The 23,365-nt window shown below is 43.9% G+C and overlaps 1 protein-coding gene across 8 annotated transcripts in view; it reads left to right on the forward strand.

Moving 5' to 3' along the window:
• Positions 1–23,365, forward strand: part of TMC7 (transmembrane channel like 7) — a 102,404-nt gene that overhangs the window by 1,037 nt on the left and 78,002 nt on the right. For 5 of the 8 annotated variants that reach the window (XM_033962902.1, XM_033962904.1, XM_033962901.1 and 2 more), the window contains exons 2-3: positions 19,863–20,103; positions 21,065–21,237. In XM_033962902.1, the coding sequence (XP_033818793.1) occupies positions 19,863–20,103; positions 21,065–21,237 (414 nt within the window). Of the gene's footprint in view, positions 1–19,862; positions 20,104–21,064; positions 21,342–23,365 lie in introns of those variants that run through there. The other 3 variants (XM_033962903.1, XM_033962908.1, XM_033962909.1) reach the window with 3 other exon arrangements.

Raw genomic sequence — 23,365 nt, forward strand, 5'->3', positions numbered from 1 at the left:
AATAGTTAAAATATAAAGTTTCAGAAAGCACGTATGTCTGACGTAGCTATAGAAACGATAAGTAGTGGTAAAGCAAATTAAGCACCGCCCCTTCCTCTGCCCCCCCCCCCCAAAAAAAAAAATAGGCAGTTCTATTTTCTTCTGACCTGGTAGTGTTAAACATGGGATACAGTCCAGTTAGATGCACATATTTGAATGCTGTCCAGTCAAAAGCAAGTGATTTTGCATATAGACTTAATTACCCATAATTTGTATACAATGAAAATGACAGTGATTTATTGCATTTAATCAAGTTTCAAGTTTATTGTATATTTGATTCATCGCTTACTCAAATTTCTAAGTGATGTACATAATCTTTAAAATTACAAATAATGCAGGGGACAACAAAAACAAATAGACACTAAACAAACATAACAAATTATTGATTAGCAGTATAAACAGTAAAAACAAAGAGAAAGAATGGGTAGAGAAATACAAATTGCTGATAGAAAAGAGGACAATTATGGTAAAAAACAGTAGGGGGGAATAAACGATAACCTTAAAAGAGGTTATGGAAATAAACTGGAACTGATATGATAAAAATGGGTTCTTAGTAACAATAGATTATTTATAAAAAAGAAGTTAGACACTGATGTGCAAAATTTTTTTTATTGAATTAGATTCTGCATAAAATTATCTTTCATAACCCCCTTTTTTCTGATGATAGTCGTTGTGAGTTGATAACTTAAGAAATGATCCGTTTGTTAGTTAATAATTCCCTGCCATGGCAGGGGATAAGAACAGTGAAGAATGGGCAGGTTATAGTTGTACTAGGGTAATGCTGCATTATTTATGACCTGCTCTGGTTGTTCCACAATGAAGGAATATGCCAATGTTGAAATATATTATTACACAAAATAGAAACTAATGGACCTGACACGGGCCGTGTTTTGGCTAACAAAGCCTTTCTCAAGGGTCCGGTTGTTAGATAATACGCTAGAATTATGGAGTTGGTGTCCAAATCACAAATTCCGATATGGAGAATAGAGCAGGACATTATTTTATCATTGCTTGAAGAAATAAAGGAAAGTGAAGAACATTGTGTTTTGTCCACAGTTTGTTTTGTTGTTGGATTGCTCCTTTTTCTGTGGAACATTGGGTTTTCCTGTTTTTGCTTCTCACAGTAAAACCAAAAGACTAACTTCTTCAACTTTAGAGGCACCCTGGTTTTCACCCTTAGACTGTCAGATTCCTGTAGAACAGTGGTTCTCAACCCTGTTTTGGGGACCCCCAGCCAGTTGGGTTTTCAAGATATCCCTAATGAATATGCATGAGAGAGATTTGCATACCTGTCACTTCCATTGTATGCAAATCTCTCTCATGCATATTCATTAGGGATATCTTGAAAACCCAACTGGCTGGGGGTCCCCAGGACAGGGTTGAGAACCACTGCTGTAGAACATCATCTAAATGGCGAGGAATGGGTCCTTCTTCGGCTGGAGCTGTATAAACAAACTTTTCCAGTAGTAACTGGAGAATGTCAGGAATTTGTCTAATAATCCCTACCTGGCACAGGTTATTGGATTGCCCCAGTGCCAGAAGCTATAACAATAGCTAAGACGTCACTATATGGCTGGTATACAGAAAGGTTCAGTATTTAGGAGGCATGAGCACACAGTCTCTCCTCAGAGAGCTATTGGCACTTACCACCTGCTGAAGAGGAAACAGTGTATGCATCTGCATTGTCAGCAATGACCTTACTGTGGACCTTCCCCCCCCCCAATACACACACACAACCACAACCCTCTCCAGGCTCTAACTAGGGATTTCCCTGTTGTCTAGTGGGCAACTGGAGTGGTCCCCAGTCACTACAGCTCTGTTAGTAGTCTAGCATCAAAACAATACCTCTGAGTCCCCTAGCACTAGTCTTGTAGCACTACTTGGGGGTCACATTTGACAAAAATTTATCCCTAGAATATCACACCGACCTCATAGTCAAGAAATGCTTCTCGGCACTCTGGAAACTCCGCACTATAAAAAAATACTTCGATGACACCTCGTTCCGCCTTCTAGTGCAAGCCTCCATTCTAAGCATCCTAGACTACTGCAATATTATCTACCTGAACTCCACGAAGAAAATTACCAGGAGACTAAAAATGATCCAGAACACCGCCGTTCGCCTCATCTATGGCCTAAAGAAATGGGAACATATCACCCCGTTCTACCACCAACTCCACTGGCTGCCTTTCGAATCCAGAGTGCTCTTCAAGTTCGCATGCTTCTGTTACAAATCGGTAAATGACTATTCACCAAGATACATCAATCCCCACTTTAACCTCTACTGCTCCTACAAGAAATCCCGCAGAATTCAGCTGTTCGCCTTCCCTTCGCTAAAGCTGTGTCACCTCTAAAGATTCCTAGACAAAACTTTTGCCTTCCAAGCAGCCAAGCTGAACCCATGGCTAGCCCAAATGATACTGGAGGCCCCCACCTACCTCGGCTTGAAAACTACTCAAAACCCACCTATTCAGCAAATAAGACCCCTAACCTCCCCCTTCCGGTAATCGCCTGACCTTTGCCCGGCTCAGCTCCTCCTTCTTGATCACTTCTTTCCCCCCTCTCTTCTACCCTCCTCCTTCTTCATCTGCCAAACTCGGCTAATTATGTTTTAAACCTGATATATTGTTGTAAATCTGTATGTCAATGCGGATCCTAACCTAATTGATGTAAACCGCCTAGAACTCGTTGGGTATGGCGGTATATAAGAATAAAATTATTATTATTATTATTACTATTGGAGGTCAAGTTTCCAAATAAGGGCACATCATCTACCACATGGTTTTGAATGTGCTCCTGATACTGGTCTTGAGGAGGAGATTAAAGAGTAATGGAAAATGGCAAGTAATTCAGAGGAGATGGGCACAAATCTGATTTGCTGAGGGCACACAGTGTTCTTGTACTGGCTCTGGCCAAGTCATTCCCAGATCCAAAGCTAATCTTGTTATAATAGAGCAGAGAAGATGATGTGAGATTTAAGTGCAGTATACTAGTTTTGGGTGTAATTTTATTAAATGCTTATACATACAGTATGCTGAAAACAATACAACTTAGTAAACTGGAAAGTTCTGGAATTTCTGCCTTTTTTACAAGTATTAATTTGCCTATGAAATATTGCAGATTATTTTGCCTTCTAATTTTTGCTCCTGATATTTATTTGGTATACGAGAACTGTCAATGTTTACAAATGGGAAGGATTATATTACCTTAGTCTTCTGAAATGAATACAGTGGGTGCATTACATGTGTAACTTGAACAGTTATCTATTCTCATGTTGTGCTGCACCAGATCAAATGTTTATTATCAAACTTTATACGCTGCCCCTCATTGGGTGTTGACTAGTGGACACCACAAGGTCATAAGTGTCATTTGCCTACTTGCTTTGGTGGGGTGGGTTGGTGGAGGAAAAAAGGTAAGGAAGTCATATTGGCAGTAGTTAATAGACTCTGATTAAAGTATACTTAATAGGGGGAAAAAACAAAACACAGCAACAAAGGGTTATGAAAATCTTGGACAAAGAGAACTTATTTTGCTCTCTTCTGGGTAAGGAGTTAAATGGTTCTACTTCTCCCTGTTTTAAATCCTCTACATTATGTCGATACAGGAATGAGAGCAAATGTTCCTTAGAAACAAGTGGGGAAAGCATTTGGAGAACGACTTAAGGAATTATTTCCTGTGCTTGTGCAGGGGAGAGGGGGCAGTTACAGAAGGTAGGCTTTGTGGGTTGGGGCAGTATTGGGTGGAGGGTGAGGCAGTTGGAAAGGAGGAATTCCCTAATTGCTGTGTTTCACTGTATGTAAACTTCTATACTACAGAAATCATAATATAATAAATGCACTGGGCCAATGTTAGTGGGGCTTATTTCTTGAGCACCCCTGATCCAGTTTCAAAAAACTGGATCTTTTTCAATTTTTCCCCTTGTACCAAGTTTCATCCCATTGTGTTTGAATTTTCCAAGAGTAATTTTGTCCCCAGACCTATTCTGGTTTGTTTGTCAAGCAACATTTATTACAGAGATTGCATGACTATCTTTCTAATGACAATTTTCGAACAGTCATCACGATGATGATAACATCTTTGATTGACTATTGTAATTCTATTTATTTAGGATTGCCTAAATGTATCTTGCAGGCACTGTAGGTTGCACAGAATGCTTCTGCATGCCTTATTGTTCATGCCTCGAAATTCTATCACATTACTTCGAGAGGTGCACTGGCTGCCGATAGGCATGCGGGTCGAATGTAAGGTCCTGTGTATGATGTTTAAGGTGCTTCAGCATAATTGGCCTTTGAGTGTCCACTCCCTGTTGCAGCGGCATTGCCCTTTGCGTGAACTGTTGTCTTCAGATAGTTTAAGTTTGGAAATTCTGTCATTAACGGTTGTGAAGATTTATGGAAACTGCAAGTCCATGTTCTCTGTGCAGGGCCCGATGTTGTGGAACATCTTACCTTTGTTTTTGCGCCAATCCTCCACGTTCTGGCAATTTAGGAAAGGGGTGAAAACTGTTGTTTGAACGCTTTTTTGGTGTGAGCTCTGCAATATCTTGAGCAATGGTGGTTCTTTTTTATGCTGTTTTTGCCTTGCTTTATTGTAATTGTATGTATTATTTATTGTTACTTTGTATGTGATTTCTGTTCCCTGCTTAGATTTGTGGATAGGCAGGTTATAAATAATTTTAAATAAAATAAATAAATATATCCTTGGGCAGTGGCATACCAAGGATATGGTGGGGATGCGGTCTGCCCCATGTGCAGGTTGATCAGGGGTGCTGAAGTAGTCGCATGTCTTCACTCTGCCTGCGCTCGGCTGTTGGCTCTGCCGTCAACTTCTTGCTGCAGGGCAGGAGACCAGCAGAGCCGATAGCTGCACGCAGGCAGACTGAAAACATGTGACCGCTTCAGTACCTTTGATCATCCTGCACCCGGGGCAGACAGCCAGAGGAGGAAGTGTTGCATCCTTGGTTCCCACCCAGTCAGGTATGCCACTGCCCTTAGGAAAAGCTTTTCTAAAAAATGAGACTTCATGAGCTTCTTAAAAGTCAGTAAGGTGGATTCCTGTCATTAAAAAATCAGGCAACTGGTTCCATAGTATTGAATTGACTACACCAAACCATCAGTTTCCTTAACAATGCTCTGGGAACTTGAAAAGATGACACTACCAACTAAAATTGAGAGACAGACGTGGTAAGGTCCGAGAGGGAGTATAGGGTATTAACAATTATGACAGAATTAATGGAGAACCAGTTTGGAGAATCTTGTAGATCAACACCAAAATCTTAAAAATAAAATGAAAAGTAACTGGGAGCTACTTCTCAGAATACAGCAACTTTCTGGCACCATACAACTTTATTGTGAAGTTCTGCCCCAATCAGTTGGAGGATGTAATAGGGCAGAGTATGGTACTGGGGTTTAAGAAAGGATTGGACAATTTCCTGCTGGAAAATGGGATAGAGGGGTATAGATAGAGGATTACTGCACAGGTCCTGAACCTGTTGGGCTGCCGCGTGAGCGGACTGCTGGGCACGATGGACCTCAGGTCTGACTCAGTGGAGGCATTGCTTATGTTCTTATGAGTCTCTTGTTCCCTCTGGCTAAATCCTCTAAATAAAAAAAAATTATAATAAATGTAGAAATATTTGCAATTCCCCTCCCTCCCTGTGCTCAATAGTTGGACTGAGCAAAGCTATCACAATCTAAAGAAACATTTACTTACTAATGAGAACACATGGAAATGAAAAGACAGATCTGAATCCAGCCATACTGCCTAAAACCTTTCTTATTACAAAGTACCGTATTTAACGCGCGCGTTATACGCGATTTTACCTACCGCGCATACCCCTCGCGCGTTATATGCCTGAGCGCGGTATAGAAAAGTTTTTAAACATAGTTCCCACCCCGCCCGACGCCCGATTCACCCCCCCAGCAGGACCGCTCGCACCCCCACCCCGAACGACCGCTCGCACGCGCTCCCACCCGCACCCGCATCCACGATCGGAGCAAGAGGGAGCCCAAGCCCTCTTGCCCGGCCGACTCCCCGACGTCCGATACATCCCCCCCCCCCCCGAAGGACCGCCGACTTCCCGACAATATCGGGCCAGGAGGGAGCCCAAACCCTCCTGGCCACGGCGACCCCCTACCCCCACCCTGCACTACATTACGGGCAGGAGGGATCCCAGGCCCTCCTGCCCTCGACGCAAACCCCCCTCCCTCCAACGACCGCCCCCCCCCAAGAACCTCCGACCGCCCCCCCAGCCGACCCGCGACCCCCCTGGCCGACCCCCACGACCCCCCCACCCCCCTTCCCCGTACCTTTGGAAGGTGGCCGGACAGACGGGAGCCAAACCCGCCTGTCCGGCAGGCAGCCAACGAAGGAATGAGGCCGGATTGGCCCATCCGTCCTAAAGCTCCGCCAACTGGTGGGGCCTAAGGCGCGTGGGCCAATCAGAATAGGCCCTGGAGCCTTAGGTCCCACCTGGGGGCGCGGCCTGAGACACATGGTCGGGTTTGGCCCATGTGCCTCAGGCCGCGCCCCCAGGTGGGACCTAAGGCTCCAGGGCCTATTCTGATTGGCCCACGCGCCTTAGGCCCCACCAGTAGGCGGAGCTTTAGGACGGATGGGCCAATCCGGCCTCATTCCTTCGTTGGCTGCCTGCCGGACAGGCGGGTTTGGCTCCCGTCTGTCCGGCCAACTTCCACAGGTACGGGGAAGGGGGGTGGGGGGTCGTGGGGGTCGGCCAGGGGGGTCGCGGGTCGGCTGGGGGACGGGCGGAGGTTCTTGGGGGGGGGCGGTCGTTGGGGGGGGAGGGGGGTTTGCGTCGAGGGCAGGAGGGCCTGGGATCCCTCCTGCCCGTAATGTAGTGCGGGGGGGGGTTAGGGGGTCGCCGTGGCCAGGAGGGTTTGGGCTCCCTCCTGGCCCGATATTGTTGGGGAGTCGGCGGTCCTTCGGGGTGAGGGTGCGAGTGGTCCTGCCGGGGGGGGGATGTATCGGACGTCGGGGGGGGGCATCAGGCTTTCAGGATGGGGACAGACCTTCAAGGGGGGACAGGACTTCAAGGTGGGACAGTGCACGGAAGTCAGGGGGGGTGAACGGAGAGTCGGGACAGCGCACGGAAAGTCAGGGCGGGCGAAAGGAGCGTCGGGCATCATGCGCGTTATATGCCTGAGCGCGGTATAGAAAAGTTTTGGTATATATCATCGTGATTTCTGCGCGCTATACCCCTGTGCGCGTTTTACACAGGTGCGCGTTATATCCGCGAAAATACGGTAGATCTGAACTCCACAGAGAAATAGAGGATGGGCTCTCCCTGCTCAGTGGCCAAACAATAAGGCCTTCATTTTCTGCACATTTAGTCACAAATAATTAACCCGAAGCCAGTCCACCATCTGAGAGAAGTGGGAGTCCAGTAAACATAAGGATTTGGTATCCCATGCTGCAAAGGCTGCCAATATTTGAATATCCAGACTAAGTCAAAAAAGATATGCAGGGGTAACTCATTCAAATCAAAATTACTGTCAAGTGACTGAAGAGGTCAATAGAACAAAAATAAAGTCACTGCTAGTTCATCAATACACTTAAGAAACTTATTTTTTATTTAGAACTCTGCTCAGAGACATGAAGGCTGAAAACATGGCCTCACCTACCAATCATTGCAGTGTTCAAAAAGGATTTTTAATTTAAAGTACCTTTTAATATGCTAGCTAAAAAGCTATGCTGAAAATAAATGCTTCCATGAATTTTATAGTTATGAAAAAAGACTTAACTTTGAATAGTGACTGGTTCCGACGTGCACGTTTCGTGGCTGCGTCAGGGAACCGACAATACAGCTGGATTTAGAGCTGGTAGTGAAGTCACATGCAATTAAAAAGCTAGATCTCTCAAAAAGACGTTTCTTGCTGATTTGAATATCAGCATAAATATAAGACATCAGGCCCAATGATTGAATCAGCTTAGCCAGTGGTGCCAAAAAAATGTTGAACAAAATGGGTGCAAGACAGAGATCCTTGGGGAACTCCACTAAGAAGCGAAAAAGTGGAAGAATAGTCTGTATTCCATAGCACCTGATAAGCTCTATTATGCAAATATGATTGAGATTCCCATAGCGTGCAATTGACTGATCAATAGATGATGATGAACTAGACTTAATGCTGCAGACAGATTCAGTGACGGCAACAGGCCAATTTTACTGTCATTAAGTGCTCCCAAGAAAATGTCACAATATCCACCATTGCTATCTCAATGCTATAACCTGCTCAAAAAACTGTCTTTCTGAGATGGAGAATCATATTCTCCAGGAAGGAGTTCAGCTGATCCCCTGTTGAAGATTCCACAATTTTAGAGCTAAAAGGGGAGATGTGCTATAGGTCAGTAGTTTGACTACTACTCCACTAAGAGAGAGAGTTTTCTTTTTTGATGTGATGGGTGCTATTTCCCTTTCATCCTCCCAGCTTCTTTACTTGTTAAGTCATGGCATTAGTGTTTACTATTATGCTGATTCTTTTGGATCATTATACCAGCCCTGAAACTTTGGACCTACTGCCTTTACAGTCCTGTCTAGATGTTTTTCTCTTTTGCATCGTGACTATCAATTTGTTCTTAACCCCTTTAAACCACTGCATGCTGGCTCACAGGTTCAAACTCCACCCTATCACTTACTCCTATGCTATTTGATTTACCAGTTTCCATAGTTAAATCTTTTAAGTACCTGGGAGTCACTATATAAATTCTCATTTGATATTTTCTCATCATATTTCTGCCATTCTAAAGACAGTTTTCTATGCCCTATGCCATATTTGGGCAATAAGAAATTGCTTATTCTTTGAAGCCTTGCATACTCTAATCTTCGCCCTTGTGACATCATAACATTAATCAAGTTATCTTTGTAGATGTTACTCAGACTGGCTTTAAATATCTAAAATCCCTTCAGAACATAGCAGCATGCTCTTTGGGCAGAGAGACAAGATCATGTCTTCCCACTATTACATAACAGCAGTCCACTTATAAACCACAACACCTCTCAGTTCTAAGCGGTTTACAAGAGTCAAAGAAACTATATATACACAGTGAAATACAAGCTCACAAATGCAGTAAATTACAAGATAATTTATGAAATTTATCAAATAAATGAGTCTTACAGTTCTTAACAGGTTTTTAGAAAGAAGTTGAACTTGTTGTCAACTTGCTAAAGCTTTTATCCCAACACGCCATGGTCTGGGGAGGGCTTCAATGGCTAGGAAGGTGTAGATGGGCTGGAGTAGGTTTTGACGGAGATTTCAGCAGTTGGAACCCAAGCACAGTACCAGGTAGAGCTTTGAATTCTTGCCCAGAAATAGCTAAGAAGAAAAAATTTAAAAAACTTAAATTGAATCAGGTTGGGCAGACTGGATGGACCATTCGGGTCTTTATCTGAAGTCATCTACTATGTTACTATGCCATCTGATAGGCTGACTCTCTGGAAAAAGTGCTTATAAATACAATATTTGGCAGTGGGCTACACATTGCCTATAGAATAGAGTTTATGATATTGGTCTTGGCTCACAAAGCTTTGTATACTGGCCTTCCAGGTTACCTGGCTTCACCCATTATTTCACATGTTCCAATGTGTGGTGTTTTTTTAATGATCCATCAATGATCATTGGTTAGTTCTTTCTGGATCTGCAAGAGAAAACTGGGAGAGGAATACAAATAGTGCTGCTTTCTTTTTAGCTCCTGTTCTTTGGAATAATCTTCCCTTAGCAATTCACTCAGAGCATAACCTGACCAATTTTAAAATGGCCTTGAAACCACACTTTTACTCCGTTGCCTACGGGAGAGCTCACCAGGGCACCAGATGAGAGACCTGACTGATATATGATATCATCTGATCGCTTTATCACAGAGTACTATGATTCCTTTTGTTAATGTATGGTTCTTGGCATAACTGTCTTTCCGCTATAATTTTGGAATTCTTTCCTTTTAAAGTATGTTTTATTGTATGTAAACTGCCTTGACTTACATAGCAAACTAAGTGGTATATTTAAGTTCCCGCAATAAACATAAAGTGTAGCAGAAATTAAGATGTGCTGTATATAATAATGAGAAGAAAGTTGGAGAAGGTGTTCATGTGCCATTCCTTTTCAAGACAAGATAGCAAATCTAGTCCAAGTCAGTTTCTTTAATTCTGCCATACTGAGTCACTGATTTAAATATTTAGAATAGTGTTTTTTTTCCTATTGCTGATAACCTGTTTTGTAGAAACATGTCTGTGCATAAATGGATGTCTTGCTGTTATATCAAATTCTACAAGCTGTAGCATGTCAGGGTTTTGTTGTTTTTTGTTTTTTTTTTAAACCTTCACTGATCTACAATATTCATTTGGGTTGTGCTCAACAGATGTGATCTACTTTGGAATAGTTGCTTTGGCATTTAGCCTTTTGTTCTTCCATCCCCCAAATCATTTTCTTTTTTCCATCAGCTTCAAAAAGTTATATCTAATCCTGTATATCTGTTTGGCTCGCAGGAAGATGATGAAAGCATACTTCTACAATATCTTACAGAGTTGAAATATCTATATCTATATATCTGGCTCTAGTACCCAAAATGTTAATTCATGTTAATCTGAGACCTCTTAGAAAATTACCTTATGCAAATATCTCTTCTTTTGACATCAAAAGCAACTGAATTACTCTGAGGTATTGGCTTCAGTTTAAGTATACATTAGAGAGTTGCGCGGGGACAGAAGTCCCACCCATCCCCACCTGTCCCCGCCAGGATCCTCTCCATCCCCACCCGTCCCCGCCAGGATCCTCTCCGTCCCCACCCGTCCCCGCCAAGATCCTCTCCGTCCCCACCTATCCCCGTAAGGAATTCCCTCCATCCCCACCCGTCCCCATAAAAAGCAGCAATTACTTCTGACAGGATCATCAATTCCATAGTTTCTTTTGTGTTTGCGCTGCTATTTTCCTTGTGGAATCTCTTTGGTGGAACCCTTTTTTTGTTTTCTATTCAATTTATAAACCCCCTCTTTTACTAAGACTGACATGTCCATTATATTATACTAGTGTTTAAGCCCGTTACATTAACGGGTGCTAGAATATATGCCTGTCTGTCTTTCTTTATTTATGTCTCTCTCCCTGCTCCTGTCTCTTTCTTCCTTTCTTTCTGTCTTTCTCCCTCCTGCTATTTTTCTCTCTCTCTCCCTGGCACCCTTTGTCTGTCTGTCTCTCTCCCTGGCCTTCTTTTGTCTGTCTGTATTTCTTTCTGTCTCTCTCCCCCCCCACACACACACACTTTCCTTTGCAGAAGCAGCAGCGGTATTTCCCTTCCCCTCCAGGTCCCTGTGAAGTAGTAGCAGCATTTTCCCCCACCCCCATTCCCTTCTCTCCCCCCCCCACTTTCCTTTGCAGAAGCAGCAGTGATATTTCCCTTCCCCTCCAGATCCTGTGAAGTAGTAGCAGCATTTTCCCCCACCCCCTCATTCCCTTCTCTTCCCCCCCCCACTTTCCTTTGCAGAAGCAGCAGCGTATTTTCCTTCCCCTCCAGGTCCCTGTGAAGTAGTAGCAGCATTTTCCCCCACCCTCCTATTCCCTTCTCTCCCCCCCACTTTCCTTTGCAGAAGCAGCAGCGTATTTCCCTTCCCCTCCAGGTCCCTGTGAAGTAGTAGCAGCATTTTCTCCCACCCCCATTCCCTTCTCTCCCCCCCCACTTTCCTTTGCAGAAGCAGCAGTGATATTTCCCTTCCCCTCCAGGTCCCTGTGAAGTAGTAGCAGCATTTTCCCCCATCCCCCATTCCCTTCTCTCCCCCCCACTTTCCTTTGCAGAAGCAGCAGCGTATTTCCCTTCCCCTCCAGGTCCCTGTGAAGTAGTAGCAGCATTTTCCCCCACCCCCATTCCCTTCTCTCCCCCCCCACTTTCCTTTGCAGAAGCAGCAGTGAAATTTCCCTTCCCCTCCAGGTCCCTGCTGAAGCAATTCCCTTCTCTTACCTGAGCTGTCCTGCTCCGTTTCAGCCCCTCCCTGCGATTTGGCCTGCTCCGTTCGGTCTCTCCCCCTTCCCTTCCCGTGGGCTGGCCTGCTGCGGCCGAAGATTTTTGTTTTAAGTTTTTAAAAGTGCCGGCGGCAGCTCCTCTCAGCTGCTAATCCTCCTGTAAAGAGCAGCCTGCGATGGTGGCCGGTTTAGCGAACCTCGCAGGCCGCTCTCCAGCCTCGGTAGCACGTTCCCTCTGACGCGTACATGGCCTACCTCTGTCATCTAAAACAATCTTGTGCTTGATATTCTTTTCCTGTATTGCATACAGGTCATCTCTTGAAAACCAATTTTAGCTCTGACATGTTAGGGTAATTGAACTGATAAAATAGCCATAAAAACAAAAGTTAAGTTTTTTAATGTGGAGAAAGCCATCCTTCAACATTAGAAAGATATCACAACAGTAAAAAGTATGTCAAAAAGCTTATACTGTGATTTCTAGTGCAATAAGTATGTCATTCTGCAGAAGGAATCCACTTCAGCCCTTCACTAGAGCAGTGTTTTTCAACCGCTGTTCCGCGGCACACTAGTGTGCCGCGAGATGTTGCCTGGTGTGCCGTACGGTCAGGGCCGCCATCAGGGCAGTATCACCAGTCTAGGGAGAGGGGCGGTCCGCCCCATGTGGACAGGAGAGAGCTGGACGGGGGACCCGCGAAGTTCAATACATCTCGAGCCGCGAGGCTCGTCTTCTGTTCCTGCCTGCCCTGCAGCTAACATATAGCCGATCGCAAGCGTTCCCCGATGTCAGCGCTGACGTCGGAGGGAGGGCTTAAGCAAAGCCTGCCCTCCGACGTCAGCGCTGACGTCGGAGAATACTTCCGTTTGGCTATTTGTGCGCGGCAGGGCAGGCAGGAAGCAGAAGACAAGCCTCGCGGCTTGAGCTTCGTTTTGCTGAGAAAGTTGCAAAGATGGGCTGGGAGGCAAACACGGAACACAAAAGGGGGGAGGGAGTGCGTTTTGGACACAAGGCATGAACTTGGGAGAGAGGAAGGGAGGGAAAGAGATGCTGAGGTGGGGGGGGGAATGGGTTTTTGGACACAGAAGGCATGGACTTGGGAGAGAGGAAGGGAGGGAAAGAGATGCTGAGGTGGGGGAGGGAATGCGTTTTTGGACACAGAAGAAATGGACTTGGGAGAGAGGAAGGGAGGGAAAGAGATGCTGAGGTGGGGGAGGGAATGAGTGTTTGGACACAGAAGGCATGGACTTTGGAGAGAGGAAGGGAGGGAAAGAGATGGTTGTGTACACGGGGAATAGAAGAAAGGAGAATTTTTGGTCATAGGGAGGGAGTGAGGTACAGATAGTGGCATACCAGGGTGGGGGGGGGGCGGTCTGCCCCACCCCGGGTTTACGTCCCAAGGGGGTGCACAGCTGGCCACCCTCCAGTGTTGTCCCTAGGCCGGCAAACTGCGGCTCTTTAGCCACTTGAGTGCCACCACCGCCAACGGTGTTGTTGGCGGTGGCAGCATTATAAAATACTTTCTTTGTGTTTATTTGATTCCTATTCAAGAGAATTACTTTATATATAGTCAATATAGGCACAGAGTTAAATTTTTTAACATTTTCTAATGGTGGTGTGCCTCGTGATTTTTTTCATGAAACAAGTGTGCCTTTACCCAAAAAAGGTTGAAAAACACTGCACTAGAGGACTCTACCTGGTCCCTTCAGTTTTTCCTTCTGAATGCAAGCTGGAAGGAGTCTTTTTGATCTGCTCTTTATTTTTTTGGTTTTTTTGTGTTTTTCATGTGGGTTGTTTTTTGTTTTTTGGGTTTTTTTTTGGGGGGGGGGTAGCTTTTGGTGCTCAGAGCTCCCCTCATCAAGGGTCCAGCTCTGCTTGCATGGAAGAGAAGCAGACTGAGGTCTTCAGCTGACAGGCCAGCCTGCAGAAACTTTTGTGGAGCTTGGGGTCCAGTTCCCTAGCAGCTTTGCTCACCTACTGAGTCACAGGGGCTTGAGTGCAGGCTGTCAGGCATCCATAGGGGGCTCAGTGGTGTTCCATAAGGTGCCGGCTGTGCTTGCCTTGCCCCTTTCACATGCATGGGGATTCAAGGCTCCATCAAACTCCAGTAAGACTGGCAGCCCAAAGCTTCAGTTCCTATTAGCTTAAATGGATTGTGTAGCCGATGCTCTCTCCAACATCGGTTATGAGCAAAGTTTCGGCTTATTCTGTTTCAGCTTGCAGAATGCTCTGGATCAGGCAATGAGTGGGAGATTCTACCTCCAAGGCTACTCTCAGCAGACTTCCATTCAAGGGACAAATGTTTGGAAAGGGACTGATCGATCTCGTGACCAGCGTGGCCGATGGTTGGATGAAACTTCTACCTGACAGCATCTTCTTTGCTTTTTTGGCTGCCACCACACATTGGGCAGAAGGTTTCAATGACCTGGACTGGCCACCATGAGAATGGGCTACTGGGCTTGATGGACCATTGGTCTGACCCAGTAAGGCTATTCTTATGTTCTAATTTTCCACAATGACACCCAGATCTTTTTCTTGTGTGCTGATCCCCTAAAGTGTGCACCCTAGCATCTGGTAACTATGATTTGGGTTATTCTTCCCATTGTGCATCACTTTGCATTTGTCCACATTAAATTTCATGTCATTTGGATGCCCATTCTTCCAATTTCCTAAGGTTTGCATACAATTTTTCGTAGTCTGCATGCATTTTAACAACTTTGAACAGTGTAGTGTCATCTGCAAATTTAATCACCTCACTCGTCATTCAATTTCCAGATCATTTTATAAATAAGTTTAAATAGCACTCCACTATTTACCCTCCTCAATTGAGAAAAATGGCCATTTAACCATAGCCTCTGTTTTCTGTCTTATAACCAAGTCCTAATCCACAACTGAATATTGCCTCCTATCCCATGATCGCTTTTCTTCAGTGAAAAAAAATCAAATGCAGCGCAGTATTTTGCGCTGTTTGGAGAAGTGTGGCACAGTGGTTAGAGCTAAAGCCTCAGTACCCTGAGGTTAAGGGTTCATACCCCATGCTGTTCCCTGTGACCCTGGGCAAGTCACTTAATCCTCCTTTGTCCCAGGTATATTTGAATGGGTTGTGAGCCCCCCATGACAGATAGGGAAAATGCTTGAAGTACCTGTATGTAAACCGCTTTGAGTGTGATTGTATAACTACAAGAAGCAATACACAAGTCCCTTTCCTTGATTTTCTCAGGAGCATCTCGTGAAGCAGTTTGTCAAAAGCTTTCTGAAAATCTAGATATACTACATCAACCCGGTTCACCTTTAAAGAAGTCAAGCAAATTGGTGAGGCAAGACCTCCCTAGGCTGAACCCATGCTGATTCTATTCCATTAAATCATGTTTGTCTACATGTTCCACAATTTTATTTTTTATAATTGTTTCCACTATTTTGCCCAGCACTGAAGTTAGGCTTACCGGTTTGTAAAACCCATTTTTGAAAATTGGTGTAACATTGGTGCTACAGACAATTTTAGCGATAGGTTACAGATCACTAAAAGCAAATCAGCAATTTCATGTTTGAGTTCTTTCAGTACTCTGGGATGTATACCATCTAGCCAGGTGATTTATCACTCTTCAGTTTGGCTTAGTACATCTTTCAAGTTCACTGAGATTTCTTTCAGTTCTTATGTATCATCATGCTTGAAAATAATTTCCGATTCAGGTAGATATTGTACATCTTCTTCATAAAGACCGAAGCAAAAAATTAATTTGGTCTCTCCAATATGGCCTTATTCTCCCTGAACGCTCCTTTTGCTTCTTGATCATCCAAGGGACCCACAGATTTCCTCACAAATTTTCTTCTTCTGATGTACCTAAAAAATTGTTTCTATGAGTTTTTGCCTCTTTGACAAGTTTCTCTTCATATTCTTTTTAGCTTCCTTTATGAATACTTTCTATTTAACTTGCCAGTTCTTATGACTCTTCTTATTTTCTTCATTTGGATCCTTTTTCCATTCTTTAAAGGATGATTTTTTGTTGTTGTAATAGCCTCTTTCACTTCATCTTTTAATCATTTCAGCTCTTGTTTTTTCTTCTATCCATCTTTATTAATATGTGGAATACTTGATGGTATTTTTAAATAACATCCACACCTGGTTTATACACCTTTGCTACCAAGCCTTTTAGCTTCTTTTTAACCCTTTTCCTCAAAAATAAAATGCCGCTTCAGTAGATTTCTTTGGTGACATCACTTCAGATACCAGCTCAAATTTGATCACGTTATAACTGTTTCCCAGAGGAGCCAAAAGTTACTGCCTTCCTCTAAGGACCAAATCTAAAATAGCCCCCACCCCCTTCTTGTCAGTTCCTGGACCAGTTGCTCCAAGAAGTAGTCATTTATGATGTCTAGGAATTTTACCTCCCTAGCATTCACTGATCAACAGTGTAAGAGGATGTTTGGGGGATGGATAGAGGAGACGGGATAACCAGTATTGTGGAGGGAGGGTTGGAGAGCTGGGAGTAAGATGTGTGGAAGAAGACAGAGCCTGGGAGATTGGAAAATGGGATGAGTAAAGAGGGCAGATGACCTTCTGGAGTCTGGGTAAAAGGGCATGTTTTGTGGGCTGAATTGGGTAAGGTAATCTGTGCATGGTTCGAGGGGGGAGATGGGCTAAGAGAGAACATTGTACAGGTTTTCAGGATATCCACAATGAATATGCATATGAGAGATTTGCATGCATTACCTTCTTGGTATGCAGATATATCATGCATATTAATTTTGAATATCCTGAAAACTTGACTTGCTGAGTATGCCCTGATGTTTGAGTTGAGAAGCAATGAATTAGGGAGGAGGGCAGTGGGTGTATGTTGGTAGGGGTTAAGAGGTCTACTGACTTAAGTTTAGGGCTTCTGAATTTCATGTTCAGTAAAACCTTGGATTGCAAGTAACTTGGTTTGCAAGTGTTTTGCAAGACAAGCAAAACATTTTATTAAATTTTAACTTGATATATAAGCAATGGCTTGCAATACAAGTACATACAGTTTATATACATCACAACTGAGCCGGTGGTTCTTCTCTCTCTGATGCTGTGGGAGTGTAGCGACTGTTCTAAATGAGCGAGGTCTTGCAATACAAGTTTGTATAGTATTTTGTATTAAAGTTTTTGGGTTGTGAAAATAATCGTCCGAATTTCCATTATTTCCTATGGGGAAATTCGCTTTGATATACAAGTGCTTTGGATTACAAGCATGCTTCTGGAACGAATTATGCTCGCAAACCAAGGTTTTACTGTATTTTCATTTAGCAATCTAAAGAGCTCAAGAGAAATTGCAGCTAATAGCTGAGAAAAATCTATGCTGATGTTTATAGTCAACTGTTACGAGTACTGACGTATTGATGAATCAATCAAGCACAGCTTGAGGTTCATTGACAACCCCGCGAAAGACAAAGGCGCGCGCCGAAGAAAATTACAGTTTTTAGGGGCTCCGATGGGGGGGGGGGTTTATTGGGAGCCCCCCCAGTTTACTTAATAGAGATCGCGCCGGCGTGGGGGGTTTGGGGGGTTGTAACCCTCCACATTTTACTGTAAAACTTAACTTTTTCCCTAAAAACAGGGGAAAAAGTGAAGTTTTCAGTAAAATGTGGGGGGTTACAACCCCCCACACCCCCCACAATGCCCCCACAACACGGCACGATCTCTATTAAGTAAAGTGGGGGGTTCCCCCCCCACGCCCCCCCCCCATCGGAGCCATAAAAACAGTACTTTTCGCTCAATTGTCTGGGCGCGCCTTTGTCCTGGCGCGCTTTTGACCTGACACCCAGCTTGATGCTCTCAGCTGCCCTAGCTATGATTTCTATTACTGTCCTTCTGAGGAAAATTCTGTACCAAAACCTTCAAAATTTGAATTTTTGAATAACAGCTTTTCTGTTTATAAGCTTAGTAATCAGTATGCAGAACTCTGCAGAATTTTAAATATTTTGAGTAAAATTTCCCCAGGAATAAACTCTTGAAAATATTTTTTTTTTCTGTGTCATGGAGAAGGTGTATACAGCGCTGTACATTTAATATACAATAGACGGTCCCTGCTCAGAAGAGCTTACAATCTAATTTGGACAGGCAGACAGGACATCTCAGGGTTGGGGAGATTCTGGTAGAGGAAATGATACAATGCTTATAGCAGTGGTCTCAAACTCAAACCATTTGCGGGGCCACATTTTGGATTTGTAGGTACTTGGAGGACCGCAGAAAAAATAGTTAATGTCTTATTAAAGAAATGACAATTTTGCATGAGGTAAAACTCTTTATAGTTTATAAAACTTTCCTTTAACAGTTAAAAGGAAAGATATATAAACAATAAAGAGTTTTACCTCATGCAAAATTGTCATTTCTTTAATAAGACATTAACTATTTTTCTGCGGCCCTCCAAGTACTCTATTTTTTCTGCAGCCCTCACATTTAAAGTTTAATATCTTTTCTTTCTCAAAACTGGCACATTTCAATCACTATATTGAAAATAAAATCATTTTCCCTACCTTTGTTGTCTGGTGACTTTATTTTTCTGTGCTTTCAACTATGTTTCCAGGGCCTTCTTGTCCTTTGACTGTTTTTCTCTCCGTCTTCACTTTCTGCCTTGCATCCATCTTTGGCATTAACTTAATGTTCAATTTTTCTGCTTTCTTTTCAAAATCTATGTTTCCATGTCTTACCTTCCCTTCCTATCTCTCTCTTCTTCCGTCCTATTTCCATGGTCTGGCATCTCTTTTCTTCCTTTCTCTCCCTCCCTTCTTCCTTCCTTTCCCCTGGTCTGGCATCTTTCTCCTTCCCTTCCCCCATGCCCTGACATCTCTCCCTCCTCCTCCATGGTCTGATATCTCCTTTCCTTCCTCCCTCCCATGAACTTGTCTTCTTCTCTTGTTCCTCTCCTCTCCCTTCTCCTTCCTTCCCTCTCTTTCCCCAATTGGGTGCAGCAGCAACAGAAGCAGCATTTCCCATCCCCCTTTCCTGTACAAGAGAGGCATTTCTCTTCCCCTTTCCCTCCCTCTCCCTTTCCCTGTACAGCAGCAGCATTTCCCTAGGGACCCCCTTTCCTATGTAGCAGAAGCATTTCTCTTTCCCCTTCCCTTCCGTTCTCTTCCTTGTGGAGCAGCAGCGTGTCTGGCTGGCTCGTTCCGTTCAAAGCCGCGGGTGGCGGCTCCTTGTGAGATCCGCGCCTGCGTCTGAAGCCTCTCTGATGTTGTGACGTCAGAGAGGCTTCCGATGCAGGAGTGGATAGCGCGAGGAGCCTCCAACCCGCAGCTTTGAACGGAATGAGCCGGCCAGACACGCTGCTGCTCTAAAAGGAAGGGAAAGGGAAAGAGAAATGCTGTTGATTGCGTTCAGACCGCGGGCCACAAATAAAACCTGGAGAGCCACTTGTGGCTCGCGGGCCGCGTGTTTGAGACCGCTGACTTTTATAGATATCTGACAGCAGTTAGTGGGAGTAAGTGTTGAAAGCAGTTTCAAAAAAATGGGCTTTTAGCTTAGATTTGAATACTGCTAGAGACAGAGATGACGTATTGACTCAGGCAGCCTGTTCCATGCATACAGCACGGCAAGAAAGAAGGGACGGAGTCTGGAGTTGGCAGTGGAGGAGAAGGGTACAGATAAGAGGGACTTACTCAATGAACAGAGTTTACGAGGGGGGAGCATAGGGGAAGATAAGTAAAGTGAGATATTGGAGGGCTACAGAGTGAATGCACTTGTAAGTCAGAAAGAGGAAATGGATGGGGAGCCAGTGAAGTGTACATCTGTCCAAATTATTATATCTCTCAATGATTCCCTTTACAAACCTGCAATAATAAAATTAACATTGTTCTTTGCCCCTTGCAGCATTATCCTTTTTTTTTTGTTTTTGTCTTCAAAGATGTTTTTCTTCCTGATGGAATACAGCCACAAGCAAGTTCCTTCTTGAAGGAATTGCCCAGTTACAGGACTGTTCAGAGGAGGAGAAGCACAGTTCTCGAATCCAGAGAGAGACTACTAAGGAGCCGTTTTATGAAATCTTCATATGGTGGTAGTAAACAAGGTTTTCTGGATGAAAGGGCTGATGATTCTCAACCTCTGAGAGAATATGCCATCAGCATTCAGCAGAAAAGAAAAATAAGGTGTGCTCATTTTGATCTAAAATACAAGATAATAAATCAGCTTTAAATAGGTTAGTCCTTTCTTATGTTAACTAGAGGCTACCAAACATTTTTTTAGGGTCCAATTTATTCAATAGGGTTTAACTGGGTAGAAGGAGCTTACTATCCACTGATATTGAGACATCTAATCAGGAAGTAAGTGCCTGGTAGCGCATTAGAAATAATAAATAGTAGTAGTAAAAGTTAGGGCAACAAAAAGGCTGAATATTGGCTGGTGCGTAGTTAGCTTCCGGGTGACGCTATAATCTGGATAGTCAATGCTGGAAATGGTCTGGCATTGAATATCTGTGTTCAGTTTGGTCCATGTCTGCAAGTAGCTTAAAAATCATTGACCACCATGGGTTGACCATTGACTATATGAAGTTAGACTCTAAAAAGATTTACAAGAGATAAGAGAATGCTTGTTTGGGGTTTTTTTTTTTTGCAAATTGATCTGTTTGTAATTTTTTTAATAGATATACATTTTATTTTTGATTATTTGAATGCATTTTGTTCTTGCTTAATCTTCAGATCTCTTCATGCTCCTGTGAGCTGTCAACTCAGTTGGAACCAACCTCTGCTAGAGCTATAGAGGCTCATTTTCAAAGCACTTGGGTTTCTATGGTACTTTGTGTATCTAAGTGCTTTGAAAATGAGCCCCATAGTACCATTTGCCAGAAAGAAGATGAAGAAATAAAAAGTGGAGGGGACAAGAATCCTCGGGTGCTGTGAATAAAGGCTTGTGCTGTAATCTAGTTGGATCAGGTTTTGATTAAACTAGAAACCTGAATGTGCATTCCCCAATTGAGAAAAATGACCATTTCTGTTGTGCCTTAAAGATATTGTTGCATCAATTTGCGATTGTTGCTATGCATATTTGTTTCATACAGCTTTGTTTGAATGCTGAGATAATGGTTTTAATTTTTTTTTTCTTTGAATCTAGGGAGATTCAGAATGCTCAGACAAAACGGACAACGGGATGGGTTCAATGGAAAGAGAACTGGAAGTCATGCAGAAAATTAGCTGATGACACTAAGGAGCTGCTTTATACCATGCAGCTTTGGAGAAAAGATATCCGCAGCATAGAGGGTACAAAATCCAGGGCTAATTCCTCAGGTGCTAGCTACCAGAGTTTATGTGGGTCCTGGTGGATATTCAGCTCGCACTTGCATAAGATACTTACCTGGGTCCTAGCCAATAATCAGCTGGAAAACACATAGGTAGATCTGCCCCCTTCTTATGCTTGCTTCCCTTCCACACACAGAGAATGACACGGGGTAGGTCCCCGTGAGCTTGGTCCCATCTCCGTCCCCACAAGCTCGGTCCCTGTCCCTGCAAGCTCAGTCCCCACTCCCGCAAACCATCTGATCCTATCCACACAAGCCTCGAATAGTTTTATACTGAACTTATCTTATTAAAGTATAAAAAGAAACAATTATTCTGTACAATTGTCATTTTATAAATCAGAGTTCTGGCTGCTGACTAGAGGAAGTTTGGCTGGCAAGGTTTTGTTTATAAATGTTTATCAACACAGTTTTGCATTATAAAGAACATCAGTCTATTTCAGGGGTGGGCAACTGGTCCTCGAGGGCTGGATGGAATCCAGTCGGGTTTTCAGGATTTCCCCAATGAATATGCATGAGAACTATTTGCATGCACTGCTTTCAGTGCATATTCATTGGGGAAAACTTGACTGGATTCCGGCCCTCGAGGCCCGGAGTTGCCCACCCCTGGTCTATTTACTAGTGTAGGAAAGGGATACGCACCCACCTCTCTTTTTAATATTATGGCATTGGAAAGTTCCCACTTAGAAATATTTATGACATACAAATGTGTTCCTTTTGAAATGGAAGTGATCTATCTGAGTAAACTAAAGGCAGTATTCTGCTGCTGTCAAATTAAAAACAGTTGTCCGGTCTGTGTTTGTACAAAGATAGTCGAATGGTGATCGAATCCCCCAGAATATATGTTTTTGTTTTGAGATATCTTGGTTAAGAAAATGAATAATTTTGTAGGTGAAAATGGGCATATTTTGTAATGAATTCAATGGATGGGGGGCATTCTAACTTGGCAACAGGAGCATTTTATGCCTGCTTACCTTCCGAAGTCCTACCTGTGCTGAAGTCTAAGATTTTCTTTCTCATCCTCTCCATGGTCTTTGAAAGATGGACCGGACAATGGCTGTTGCTCTTATGTATGTCGTGAGGGCTTGAATCAGAGTTTCCCAACTTCCTAGCTTGAGCCAACCCACTCTCCAAGCTTTAAGTTCTTCCATGGCTGCCAGGTAGTTTTTATAGTATCTATCCACGAGGTTAGGTTTTAGCTAAGAGATCTAGGCTCCCTCTGCAACTTTTCTAATTGCTGCATGTCGAACATGTGGACCCCTTTAGATCCCTTTATGCCCCACTCCCCCAAGCTTAAAAATATCCTGGTGGTTCTGCAGACCTCTCCTAACCCCCTCCCAGAAAAAGCTTTAAAAAATTATGTACCTTAAGCGGATCGCGCGTGGCTGCTTCAAACTTCTCCAACGCAACTTCCTGTTTCTGGGTGCGTAGGAGGAGAGTTTTGGGGCAGCCACACGAGACTTGTTGAAATGCTCGCTCGTGCTACTGGCAGATAAGGTGAGGGGAAGGGAGATAGAAAGGAAGGAGGGAGGGAGCTGCTGGACCGTGTGATCGGTAACCGTGCGCGTTCTCTCACTTCACTGCGAAGACAAGGTCATTCACTGCTCCAAGGGGCAGTGAATGACCTTCTCCCTGTACCGGCGGCAAACACTTCCTTTTCTCCCCTGATTCAGCAGGTTACCTGCTGCTAGCTGCGGGTAACAGCCACTGTGTCATTCTCTAACACACATCCAGAAGCACAGCAGGATGCCCCTTCCCCATTGTTGTGGGCTAACCAGCTCATTTCCCTGGTAGCCCAGTCCAATGGGCTGGTAAGCAAGCAATCATGAGTGATCCAATGAAGGGGGGTCTTACTGTGCTTCTGGGGGGGGTAAGGGTGGGCAGCAGTGTGCATTGGAAGAAGGATTTTTCATGCCATTTGGAAGGGGGGATATTGCTATCAGGGGAGGACAGGGGATCAAAAGAAGTGGTTGGGGGTTGCAAGGGAAGGAGGGGGATGGTAGCACATTATACCAAAGCCCAGAAGTTAATTAGGTACTGACCAATATTCAGACTGGTGCCTGATTGACTTTGCCACTTAAGCCCCCCTTCTTATGAAGCCGTGTTGGCATTTTTATCGC

The sequence above is a fragment of the Geotrypetes seraphini genome, chromosome 11, assembly GCF_902459505.1.
Source record: "Geotrypetes seraphini chromosome 11, aGeoSer1.1, whole genome shotgun sequence".
In the NCBI taxonomy this organism is placed as follows: domain Eukaryota; kingdom Metazoa; phylum Chordata; class Amphibia; order Gymnophiona; family Dermophiidae; genus Geotrypetes; species Geotrypetes seraphini.